We start from the raw sequence: 13,118 nt of genomic DNA, 5'->3' as shown, positions 1-13,118 counted from the left end.
AAGGGATAGCGAGGTGCCCTAAATCCAGGGGGGAGCCTCCCAAAGCTGCTCAGAACTGGCCCAGAAATGGAAGGAGAAAAAGGCGAGACAAAGGGGTGAAAACTCCCCCTGCTCCGACCCGGTTCACCTGCCCCTCCAGCACCCTCCAGCACTGGCAGAGCGCTGCCCCGCTGGCTGGGGCATTAGCAAAGTGATGCCCCTTTCCAAGCAGGGCATGAGCCCTCGGAGCAAACCCGGCTCCGGCAGCGTGTCAGGACAGGCGGGCTCGGTGCTACCTGCACCCGCCCGGACCGGCTGCCTCCAGCGCCGTGCGCACAGGGGCAGTTCAGACCAGTCTGAAGTTGCCTCCATAACTGGAAGCGGACTATCCCAGCTGCCCAGGAAACAAGGTCTTTGAACGGTCATTAAGCGGCTGAGTGATGGCTGGGAAAACAGCTGTCCCAGAACTGCATTGGGTGTGTTTATAAAACAAACAAGGGCTACTGCCTAGGACTCCTTCCTGCTCTGCCTGTTCCCCAGGGAGGGTCTCCTTCCTGCTCTGCCTGTTCCCCAGGGAGGTGTCCCCATGCCGTGCCTGTTCCCCAGGGAAGGTTCCCTCTGCTCTGCCTGTTACCCATGGAGGGTCCCCTTGATGCTCCACCTGTTCCCCAGGCATAGTCTCCTTCCTGCTCCGCCTGTTCCCCAGGGAGGGTCTCCTTCCTGCTCTGCCTGTTCCCCAGGGAGGTGTCCCCATGCCGTGCCTGTTCCCCAGGGAAGGTTCCCTCTGCTCTGTCTGTTACCCACGGAGGGTCCCCTTGATGCTCCACCTGTTCCCCAGGCATAGTCTCCTTCCTGCTCCCCCAGGGAGGGACTCCTTCTTCCCCAGCCTGTTCCCAAGGAAGGTTTCCCTTGCGCCATGTGTTCCCCAGGGAAGGTCTCCCCCTTCCCCATCTGTTCCCCAGGGAGGATCTCCCACCTGTGCCACCTGGTCCTCTGGTAGGTCCTGGGGATCTTTCTCCCTGGCTCCCAGAGCATCCTTCCCACTGTGTTAGGAGAAGAGCAGGGTCTAACCTCTCCCTGAGGGCCTGACTGGGCCATGGCCCTGTGCCAGCAAGGAGTAGCCCTGCACAGGATCCCAGCGGGGCAGGTCGCTCACCTCATGTGTCCTCCGGCTCGAGGTGGATGGGCGAGCGGCCCCCACGTTCCCTGACACCTCCTGGCTCAGGTCCAAAGAGCCGTAACCTGAGTATGAAACAACCTGATTGTTAGCCAGGCCCCAAAACCACTTGCCCAGCCAGCTCCCCCCTCCCGCCTCGGCCCTCCCAGGGGCTATTCTGACCCTGGAGCCACGGTGGGGAGGGGGTGTCCTCTCCAGCTACCGCCACCTCCCACATCTCCTGCTTCTTTGGCTGAGGGGGCTGATACAGGCCCAGAAAAACAGCCCCACCTCAGCCCAGATGCTAGGGAGGGGCGGAGGCAGAGGCAGACGGGGTGGGGGGGGAGGCAGAGACAGCTCGCGAGAGCCCCCCGCCCCTGACTTCAGGACTCTAACAGACAGGTAGAGCCGAGGGGTGGCAGAGGGCAGGCGGGCTGCCTGGGCCCAGCCCTGGCCCCCAGCCATTCCCACAGGCCGTGTGTCTGCACCCCAGTGCAGCCCCCCCCCCCCCCCAGCATCCCCTCCAGACGTTCTCTGGCTGCTGGGATTGACCCTGCCTGCCCTCCACACCCTCAGAGCGTTGTCAGGTGCTCCTGGCTTTGCAGATGGGCCTCTCTGCTGCAAGCAAGAGGTGGGGCCACCCCACACTCCCCCCCCCCCCCATCACGGGGAGCCCGTTCTCCTGTCCCTGGCGCCTCCAGTGTCCCACTGGCGCAGGGCAGACAGGAGCAGGGCGGGCGTGAAGGCCACGCCAGCTGCAGGCTGGGGAGCCAGCTGAGGGGAGCAGGTTCGAAGGACGCCCGGGACACAAAGGCCCCTCGCGCACGCCGGTTGCTCCGCTGCACTCCCAGGGGGATGCCCCATCCGCTGGGAGATCCAGTGTCACAGCAGTGTGGGGCCAGGGCAGGATGGAGATGGCAGCAAGGCGAGCCCCAACCCACGGGACTCCCCGTCCCTCCCAAGCCGTGGGACTCTGCTCTCTTGGGGGACAATGCCAGAGCCACGCCGCTCTCCCCAAACGATCTTTCCCGTGGCTCGGTTCTACCCCACCCGCCTTGAGGCTCCTTCCACAGCTTTTCCCCCGCCCTGGGATCCGAGGGGCCAGTCCCCCGAGGCGCCTGTGCACGGGTGAGAGGAGGCCTTGCAGGGCGTCCGGTAGGTCCCACCTACCTGAGAGCTCAGCGCCCTCGCGGGCACCCTCGGCGAGAAGGGCCAGGCTCCCCGGGCTTCCATTCTATAAGCCTCTGCCCCCCGTCTCGCCGGGCCGGGCCGCCCTCCGGCCCCGCCCCCGAATTCCTGTCCCAATTGACTGGTGTGTTCATAGTAAATTGAAAAGCACTCTGGCTGTGCTGACAGTAAACACAGGGCCCCGGGGCGCCCTCCTGGGGCGGGGGACCAGCTCCCAGGCCTGGAGCCGTTAACCCTCCGTGGGGGCTCTTCCCTCCTGAGGCACCTCTGGGGCTGAGAGCCATTGAGTTCCAAGGGACTGCCGCTTTACCCTCCCCTGTTCCTGCTGTGGCCGGCTTTGGGGCCCTCCCCCCAGCAGACAACAGGGGGGCTCCGTGCTTACCCGTGTCACACCTCAGCCAAGCTCCCCGTCACCCCCAGGGGACGCTCCCAGTTCGAGTCACACGCACGAGAGTCACACGCACGAGAGAGTCACACGCACGAGAGTCACACGCACGAGAGAGTCACACGCACGAGAGTCACACGCACGTGGCCTGCCCCTCAGGAGCCCTGGGGAGACCTGCTCAGTGCACCCAGCCCTCACGTAACCGCCCCACATTACATCCCCCCCAATTGATTGTCTCCTTGTGTAGCAGGGAGGCAGGACAGGCCGGTAACCGCGGGGGAAGCTGCCGACCCCCATCAGTCCACTCTCCTCCCCTGCGCCAGCCAGCTCCCGCCTCCTCACCAGAGCAGAGGGTGCGACATGCGTTCCCAGGACAACCCCTCCGTGTGTGGTGCCCTCTCTCCCCGGCGGTAGGGGATCTGAAATCCAGCGGCACAACTGCCTGCCCGCCGTGACACCGAGCTGCAGCCAGGGGCGGATGTGTCATGGACTCCAGACTGGGGCTCCCCGCTGCTTACGGGCACAGAGACATTGGCACCGACCAGCCCCCCGCTTTCAGAGCCCCCCGGGGCAATAATGCAATTGCTCTGCAGAACTAGCAGGGGTTGCTGCCTTCAACTAGACTGCCGTCACATCTAGCTCACGCCCACACAGAGACCCACAGCTCAGACCCACACCCCTCTCACACACAGAGACACGTAGCTCACAACGCACAGAGACGCACACCTCACACACAGGCAGTCACACACACCGACACGCAGCTCACACCCACACAGAGACCCACAGCTCAGACCCACACCCCTCTCACACACAGAGACACGTAGCTCACAACGCACAGAGACGCACACCTCACACACAGGCAGTCGCACGCACCGACACGCAGCTCACATCCACACGCACCACACACACCGCTCACGCCCCGGCTGAGGCGCACCGCTTTCATCCCCACACCTGACACACAGACTCGCAGCTCACAACCACACACGCTTCATCTGGGATGGGTGCACGCAACACACACACAGCGCTCCCACAGAGACCCGCAGCTTGCAGCCACACCGATATTCAAAAGGCCGAAGCCCACCTCCGCACAACGCCACCGACACATACAGATTCTCTCCACTGCAAATGGAGACCAGTGGTCCCCCACACAAAACGCACAGCCCACCGCCCCCGGAGAACACACACAAACACACTCCCCCACGAGGGGCTCGCTCCCAGAAGCCAACACACCGCATGCTCCGGGAGCTGCCTCGCGCTGGCTGGTGACAGTAACAGCTCAGCCACAAGTGGCTTCTGTCTTTAGTCAAAACAAGCCCTTTATTTAACATCAATAACCAGGCGATTATGGGGAAACTGACAGCGAGGCCGCCGTGGGTCACTGCCAGGGAGGGGCAAAGTCACGCGTCCTGATGCCAGGCGGTTCCAGCAGCCACCCAACGTGCCCTGGGGCTATTTGAAAGCCTTGCGCCATCAGCGCGGAGGCTGGGCTCGGAGGGGTAAGAACTACTGCAGACTCCTAAGCTACGGCTACACTGCCCTCCCTTGCGCAAGAAAATATGCAAATGAGGCAAAGCGGCGCCACGCCTCATTTGCATACTTAATGAGCCGCCATTTTGCACACGGGGCTTTTGTGCAAAAAGGAGCCGTCCACACGGCTCCTTTTTGCGCAAAACCCCTCTCTTGCGCAAGAGCCGTTCTTCCTGAAAAAAGCAGCAGAACGGCTCTTGTGCAAGAGAGGGTTTTTGCACCAAAAGGAGCCATGTAGATGGCACCTTTTTGCACAAAAGCCCCTTGTGCAAAAATGGTGGCTCGTTAAGTATGCAAATGAGGCGTAGCGATATGCACTGCTTCGCTTCATTTGCATATTTTCTCACGCAAGAGGGGGCGTGTAGATGTAGCCCTTGGGGCCAGGGTGCAGGGGGGTAGTGGCTAGAGCTGGCACCCTGGCACACAACAGCAATGGATTGGCTGGCACTAGGATGCCGGCAGCAGGGTGCCAGGGGGAGCGTTCTGTTGGCACTGGGCGTGCCCCCTCCAGTACCTCACAAAGGCAGAGTGCGTGACTGCATTAGCTGATCTCTTCCCTCCCCTCTGGGTTCCTCACCATTTTCAGACCCACAAGCCTCTGCCTCTCTGGGCAGGTACCAGTGGGTCTGGGAGACCTGATCTGGCAGCCACCGGGCCCGCGTGTGCTGTATTAGAGACGAATCCAGAGGGCAGAATCTGGCTCCAGACCCGAACTCCCTCAGAGTCAGGGGGGAGGTTCGAACCCAGGTGCTTGCTGGCTTAGAGATGGTGGTAGCAGGTCAGTCACAAAGTCTGAATCGGGGCCAGAATCAGTCTCTTGCCCAAAGGGCAGGAGGAGCGAATCCAGGCTGAACTCTAGTCCTAATTAGCGCTGGGGTGCGTTATCAAACCCTCCCCCAGACACCGCAGTCCAAAGCCTACCTAGGACTCGGCGCTGCTTTCTGTTGGCTTCAGAGGTCGGTGACTCAAGGCCCTTGTTAATTTCGTCTCACCCACACACAGCCCCTGGCCCCAGATGAAATGCCCGGTGTGCGTTCTGCCTCCTTAGCTCACTCACTTTGCCCACAGCCACCTGCCAGCCTCTGCCAGCTTCCTGCTTTGCCCAGCGGCACCACCTCCATTATCCTTCCCTACATAGGGCATAGACCACGGCTAAGCCAGCAGGAGGGGCTGAAAAACACACCCCTGCCTCTCCCGATACACCATGCCTGTCCCCCCCACACCTGTCCCCCTATGTAAAACTACACCCATTCCTGCATGTTGTGCTCACAAGCACACGCTCAAGGGAACAGTGAGTGCTGTCTTTTTGCCTCCGCCAAGTTGCTGGGGGTGGGGGTCAAATGAGACACTCCCCCCCCCACCCCCGTCACCGGTTCAGGATTTGAAAACGTCCAGCCCGGACTTGGCTTTGGTGTCTGGTTCCCTTACGTTCCAGGATCTGAGATTCACAGTGTGCGTCCTGCTGTGTCCAAGCTGCCCAGGGTGGGAGTCGGGGACTTCAGCGACTTTTAGCTCTGGAGAGCCCTGGTGTATTGGCACTCATGCTAGATGTCCCAGGCCTGGCCCCGTCGCTGGACCCCTCGTGACAGCTTCAAGGTAGGAAACTTGCTTGCTAAGGACAGCTGCAAGCACCTGTGTATGTGGCTCATCGAACTGAGCATGGGGCTGGCAGCCAAATGCGCCTCTCTGGGCTAAGCCCATCTCTGCCACTGACTTGCTCCATCACCTTGGTCACATCACTTCACCTCTCTGCCTCAGCCTGTCAGACGACAGCCTGCCTCCGTCTGGAGAGTTTGGTGGGTTAATTCCAGCTAATAATAACACGAGGGATGAAATGTGTGGTGTCCAAAAGCACTGATGCAGCGAGCCCCCGAGAGAGGGCAGCATGGAGACTTAAGCCATGGGGCTGGCTACAGATGCAAATCTCCATCTAGGGCAGGCATAGCTTGCTGGGTCCTGCCTTTGAGTGTCTTTGGGGAGGCGGGGGCGGATGGCAGTGAAAATACAACAAAGCTCCTAGCAGCCAGGCCGCCCGTGATACTCCCCAGCATTGCCTGGCACCAGGAATGAGCACCAAGAAAGCAGCAGGAAAGGTGGAAATAATTCAGGCGTTGAGCTGCCCCTGTTATCACTGAGCCAACAGGAAGCCCCGGCGCACTAGATCTCCATCGGACTCGCGGCCAGCTGAATTATTGGCCTTCCGAGACTGGAGGCCATTAGAAAGCTCATAAATACCGACTGAATGAGTAAACAAGGACTGCACCAAACAGACTCTGGTGCCAACGTGTCGTAATAGATATTTATAGGCCACCGCGGCCTCTGAGAGATGATTCACGCTGTCTGAACAGAAGGAGGCTCGGGGCATTAACCTTTTCGAAACAGCTGGGTTGTATCTGTGGACCTGTATCAGCCGTTAAAAAGAGCTTCAGGTGCCCGAGGGTTTATTTTATTTCGGACTCATGCCAATGCTAATAACTATAGCACGGGCAGGTGGTGGGGGAGGTTAATCAGTCTAGAATTAGAATCGAAAGAGGAAAAAGAGCAGGGAAGAGCCACATGAATGATTTCCCCGGAGCAGCTTCCCCGGAAGGAAAGACTCAAAAGAAAAGGGACAATGAAGGGATAGGGGATATGATAGAGGTCTACAAATTGTGGATAAAGTGAGCAGGGGAGTGTTATTTATCCCTTCACATACCCCAAGAACAAGGGGTCACCTGATGAAATTAATAGGCAACAGGTTTAAAACAAACATTAAGCAAAGACATCCCACAATGCACTGTCAACCTGTGGAACTCCCTGCCAGGGGATGTTTTGAGGGCCAAAAGTAGAACAGGTTTCAAAAAAGAACTAGATAAGCTCACAGGGGATAAGCCCATCGAAAGCTCTTAGCCAAGACGGTCAGGGATGCAAGCCCATGATCTGGGTTTCCCTAAGACTCCAACTGCCAGAAGTTGTCACAGGGAAATTGACCCGCTCTGCTCATTCCCTCTTAAGAATTTGGCATTTCACTGTCAGAGTCAGGCTACTGGGCTAAATAGGCCACTGGTCTGACCCAGTATGGTCACTCTTAGGGCATGTCTACACTAGGAAATTGTTTCGAAATAACTATTTTGAAATAGCGTGTCCACACGACAGGGAAGCCTCGAAATGAGTCCGAGGCAGGCTCCCTTAAAGAGGACGTGCTACCTTGACTGAGAGCCGCAGGAAGCACTGGGGAGTAATTACTCTGAATGACTGTGGAGAGTGACGAGGAGTCCTGTGTGGCACCTTATAGACTAAAAGGGTTATTGGAGCACAAGCTTTCATGGGCAAAGATCCACTTCGTCAGATGTATGCAGTGGAAATTCCAGAGGCAGGTATAAATATATGTTAGTCTATAAGGTGCCACAGGACTCCTCGTCGCTTTTGCAGATTCAGATTAACACGGCTCCCCTCTGATTCTGGAGAGCGATTATTTGGAAATAGCAGCAGTGGAGCATCCACACAACCGCTATTTCGAAATAAGCGCTATTCCCCGTGGAAAGCAGGAGTTGTTTTTTCAAAATAACCAGCCCGTTATTTCGAAATAGCGGGCTTGGTCATTGGACGCGCCGCTTGTTATTTCAAAATAACTCCCTAGGCTCTTCTCCTTTCCCTCTAGACTCACAAAGTGCTTAACTGATGTTAATGAAACCTTGTGACATTCCTGGGAGTCTCTCTCCCTGCCACAGGAATGCAGCCACCTCTGGAGTGGAACTCAGCCACTGATTAGCTCTGCCCAAGAGTTACAGACCCGAGGCAACAGAGAGCCCTGTATCCAACCGGAAGCAGCTGCGGGAAGTGCAAAATACACTTGCTTTTAAGGAAACTGCCAGCCAGGTGATCATTAACAACCACAAAGAGGCAGGAGTCCAGTTTTTTGTCTCACACCAAAGCCTGCAGCACAACACCCACTGACCTCACACTTGAGTACGGGCTGGAGGGAAGAGCGCTGCTTTCTCCCTCATCAGTGTATCCTTGTAGCCAAGAAGGCTAATGGCGTATTAGGATGCATTAGGAGGAGCATGGCCAGCAGATCTAGAGAAGTGATTATTCCCCTTTATTCGGCTCTGGTGAGGCCACATCTGGAGTATTGTGTCCAGTTCTGGGCCCCCCACTGTAGAAAGGATGTGGTCGCATTGGAGAGGGTCCAGCGGAGGGCGACCAAAATGAGGAGGGGGCTGGAGCACATGACCTACGAGGAGAGGCTGAGGGAGTTGGGTTTGTTTAGTCTGCAGAAGCGAAGAGTGAGGGGGGATTTGAGAGCAGCCTTCAACTTCCTGAAGGGGGGTTCCAAAGAGGATGGAGAGAGGCTGTTCTCAGTAGTGACGGATGGCAGAACAAGGAGCAATGGTCTCATGTTGTGGTGGGCGAGGTCTAGGTTGGATATTAGGAAAAGCTATTTCCCTAGGAGGGTGGTGAAGCCCTGGGATGGGTTCCCTAGGGAGGGGGTCGAGTCTCCATCCCTACAGGTGTTTAAGTCTCAGCTTGACAAAGCCCTGGCTGGGATGATTGAGTTGGGATTGGTCCTGCCTTGGGCAGGGGGCGGGACTTGATGACCTCCTGGGGGTTTCCTCCAGCTCTATGAGTCTATGATTCTAAGCCCCTTCCTGCAGATCTCCGCTCCGAAGCCTCCTAGCTGGACTTCTCCTGGGAGATCTGACGCAGCAACAGCAAAGGGAGAGAGGGGCCTAGCTCCCCAGCCAAGAGGCTGGAGTTGCTTGGAGCCTGCATCATTTCTGCCCTAAGGATAATTCCCAGGGCCTGCCCATCAGGGAGCTTGTTACCAGTGAAACAGCCGAGTTCCCGGGGTGGCAGGGCAGCGTGGCAGCTGGGAGGTGTGAAAGCCACGGACCCCGGAATAGCGTCAGAGCTGCCAACGGAACATGTTGTGACAGAGAAGCTGGGGATTGCGGCTGTCCCGTGTCAAGCGGCTGGTCCCTAACCACCCGAATAGCTACCTCTCCCGAGGAACTCGTAGGACCCCCGCACGCCGGGATCTGAGCGTCTCCCTTGGAGTCCAGCCCCCCAGCTCACCTGGGAAGCAGTGCAGGTTAAGTTCCTCCCCCGAGGTGGCAGAGGAAGCTTGTGACTGGACTGGGAAAGTCTCCTGAGCCCTCGTCTATGCTCTACCCACTAGACTTTCCTGCCTTCCTCTCCCTTCCTGTTTGGACATCACCCCTGTAACAACAATGTCCTGAGGCCATCTCTGTGATAAGCTGCATTTGTCGCACCTCCCAACTTGTCTATTTCTAGCGTCCTATCACTTTACAGCCAGCCATATACTTCCTAGATGTTCCTACAACGGAGTTGTCATGCCCCGAACTTCCATACAGCCAGGTGGCCAGATCCTTCTCTGGGGATTTGTGCGACATTCCTTGTGAATTTCACCCTTTCCTTCGCGTTCGCTCTATTTTAGAGTGCCTCTGTCTGTCTGTGCATCTGTCTGCGAGTCCATTTGTTCAGGCGCTCCTCCTAAGCGGCAAGAGCGAGGCAGGAAGCTTCCTGGTCTCCGAACATAAAGCAAGGGCAGGGTTTGGTGGTGCCAGGCCAACCGGAAGCCCCGGGAAAAGGACTGTTTTCCATAACATGCAAAGGGAGGGGCTGTGGCTTGGAGGGATGTAATAGGAGAGTGGCCACCGGGGGCAGCGAGCCTGCAGGGGAGAGCTCTCCTGCAGTGGCTGCACCACCAAGGAAATGGCCAGCAGGGCTGGGACTCCGCCATCTCACCAGGTAAGTAGCTCCCTGCCCCAAACCCTTTCCCCCGCTCCCAGCCCTTAGCCACAGCCCCAGAGAGGGGGAGAGAAAAGGCACCTTGCAGTGGGGAGACTGGGAAAAGAAAAGACACCCTTTGACAGCTGGAGAGAAAAGGCCCATGCCAGAGGGAACCTCCCCACCCTGAATCTCTCTTCCCCCCACCCTCACTCTCACCCCCCCACCCTTGTGCACTCCCACATCCCCAAAGCCTTGCCCTGAGTCCTGCACCCCCCACACTGCCAGCCCCCTGCCCTGAAGGACCCAGGCAATGCCGGGCAAGTCTGCTAGTATATGTATATTGGGGACTCTTCCAGACAGGGGGAGCAGCAAACTGCAAACCTGTGGAACTCCTTGCCAGAGGATGTTGTGAAGACCAGGATTTCAAAGTGTTCCAAAAAGAGCTAGATAAATTCATGGAGGGCAGATCCATCAATGGCTATGAGCCAGCATAGGCTGGAGTAGTGTCCCTACCTCTGTTTGCCAGAGGCTGGGAGTGGGTGACTGGATGAGGCCATCTGAGACTGCAGGGGTAGCAAACCACAAGGCAGGGAGGCTGGTTGGTGGGCAGGCAAAGGGGGGAGAAAGGCTCACCCACCCACTGTGCACAGACACGCACATGAGAAAAGATTGAGAAAACCTGATCTCAGAGGAAAAGTTAAAAAAACTGGGCCCATTTCATCTGTGTGTGTGGGGGGGGACACCTGACCAGCCCGCAGATAAGTTGCAGGAAGGCCAGGGACCAATTGTTCTCCACGGCCACGGAACAGAGGACAAGACGCGATGGGCAATATCTGCTGCAAGGGAGATTTCGGTCAGATATTAGGACAAACTTCCTAACTCCCAGGGGGCTGGAGACTTTCCAAGAACAGGCCCTGTCAGGGAGAGTCCAGGTTTATTTGGTCCTGCCTCAGTGCAGGGAGCAGGAGCGAGGTCCCCTCCAGCCCATCATTGTCTCTTTCTCCACACACGTAGACCGAACACACAAACGATCCACCCAGCCCCATGGACCTCGGGGCTCCTGCGCTGAGCAGACAGCATGTTCTCCCTCCGTCCCCCGAGGTCCACAGTTTGCACAGTGCCTAGACCTCTGCTCTGGTATATATCCAGCAAATCATAACTCCGAGCCCTGGGATACTGGCACCCACACGGGACGCAGGGTTTCCCCGATACTCGATGAAAGCATTGCTTGATACCCCATCTCCAGCTGCAGCCAGCGCCTAGTGTGCAGAAGCCTCCCCAAAAACCCTCCACAATGCACCTCACACACAGCCCTGAGCTCACCACAGCTGCTGGGCATGGCCCCCGGAGCACGGGGGGCCCCTCCCGTGGGGCACCTCAGGCCCAGCTGGGAGGGGATCAAAACCCTTCATGGTTCACCACACTCCTGGGGTGAGATGGCAGGGCTGTGAATTCCTTCCTGACCTCGCCCAGCCAGCGCATGCCCTGAAGCATGAGGATCCTTGAGTCATCACCTCCCCCACCTGTCGCTAGGAAACAGCTGCCAGTGGCAACCAGAATGTCCCGGGCCCCCCTCCCATTGTAAGGGACCCCTAAGCCCCTCTTAACCCTTCATGCACTCGGAGCAGTTGGGTTACTCACTGCTTTGCTCCTCGAGAGACATCTTCGACTGCTTCAGTTCGGGGTCCCTGTAGCCCTCTTCATCCAGTCTGCTCCCCAGCCCCTCCTCATAGTCCTCCTAGAGAGAGGAGGGAGAGCGCCCGTCATGGCACCACGGCTTGGGCAGCGGCATCCCTGGGCACAAGGTCTGAGCCACAGTGCCATGTCCCTTCAGGGACACAGAGGGTTACTCGGATGTGACAACCCTGCGGGCACCGTAGCCCGGGGTGGAGCAGGGTCTGTGTGAGGATTCCCCCGGTGGGGGGATGGGAGCCCAGGTGGAGCAGGGTCTGTGCAGGGATTCCCCGTGGGGGATGGTAGCCCAGGGTGGAGCAGGGTCTGTGCGAGGATTCCCCGTGGGGGATGGGAGCCCAGGGTCTGTGCAGGGATTCCCCGAGGTGGGGGGATTGCAGAGATTCCCCGAGGTGGGGGGATGGTAGCCCAGGGTCTGTGCTAGGATTCCCCCGGTGGGGGGATGGTAGCCCAGGGTCTGTGCAGGGATTCCCCGAGGTGGGGGGATGGTAGCCCAGGGTCTGTGCGGGGATTCCCCGAGGTGGGGGGATGGTAGCCCAGGGTCTGTGCGGGGATTCCCCGAGGTGGGGGGATGGTAGCCCAGGGTCTGTGCGGGGATTCCCCGAGGTGGGGGGATGGTAACCCAGGGTCTGTGCGGGGATTCCCCGAGGTGGGGGGATGGTAGCCCAGGGTCTGTGCAGGGATTGCATTGAGCGAAGCAGGCCGGAGCTCGCAGGCTGGGCTGGCCGGAGCAGAGATACCGCCTGGCTCAGCGTTTCCACTACCTGGTCTGGCCCCTCCATGGGTGTTTGGCTTATTGTCCCTCGCTTGGTCCCACAATCAGCCTGGAGGCAGCATCCCCCGTGCGGCCCAGATCTCTGCAAATGGAAAGGGAAGCAGCGCTTGTCAGGATGGGCAGGAACCGCGCAGGGTGGGTCTGGTATGGCAGCTCCCCGCGCCCCCGACACGGCTCCCGGCGGGATCCCCACACACCCCTGCCCAATGTCCGACTGTCAGGCTCATTTACGGCCACCCCTGCTTCTCCGGAGACGTGGCTCACGTCGGGATCGCCTGGCCCTCTCTGCAGCATCCCGGAGCACAGCCGAGGATCCAGGTCTCGTCCGCAGCCGCAGGGCTGGCTTGGGCAGGAGGGGCAAACAGAGCCGGGACTCAGTTCCGGGCATTTCCATGGCTCTGAGTGTGACACCAGGCACTGCCCCAGGACCGGGTTTCCAAAAGTGCTGTGCACCCAACCCCAGGGGACATCAGCCCTTCTCAGGCCTGGGAAATTCCCGTCTGTGCAGTGGGAATAATTACCCAGTGTTGCTCTCATTAGCCTATCTAGCCCAGATCTTCAAAGCTACTGAGGTGCATAATTCCCAGTGATTCCTATGGGATTTAGGCGCCCAATACCTCTGAGGATCTGAGCTAAGCTCCGTCAGTTGGCCTGTGCAGCACCGGACCCTAATCTTAGCTGGA

At 58.5% G+C, this 13,118-nt stretch overlaps 1 protein-coding gene across 1 annotated transcript in view; it reads right to left on the bottom strand.

The window, feature by feature from the left end:
• The window catches only part of SLC4A1 (solute carrier family 4 member 1 (Diego blood group)), a 46,188-nt gene that overhangs the window by 27,179 nt on the left and 5,891 nt on the right, over nt 1–13,118 (bottom strand). The window contains exons 2-4 of the mRNA XM_075911504.1: nt 12,425–12,517; nt 11,610–11,706; nt 1,136–1,221 (exon numbers count right to left, since the gene is read on the bottom strand). Of these exons, the coding sequence (XP_075767619.1) occupies nt 1,136–1,221; nt 11,610–11,706; nt 12,425–12,442 (201 nt within the window). The 5' untranslated portion in view covers nt 12,443–12,517. The remainder of the gene's footprint in view (nt 1–1,135; nt 1,222–11,609; nt 11,707–12,424; nt 12,518–13,118) is intronic.

The sequence above is a fragment of the Pelodiscus sinensis genome, chromosome 29 (genome assembly GCF_049634645.1).
Source record: "Pelodiscus sinensis isolate JC-2024 chromosome 29, ASM4963464v1, whole genome shotgun sequence".
In the NCBI taxonomy this organism is placed as follows: Eukaryota; Metazoa; Chordata; order Testudines; family Trionychidae; genus Pelodiscus; species Pelodiscus sinensis.
Note: the sequence above shows the minus strand (reverse complement) of the source record. Positions and strands in the feature narration are given on the sequence as shown.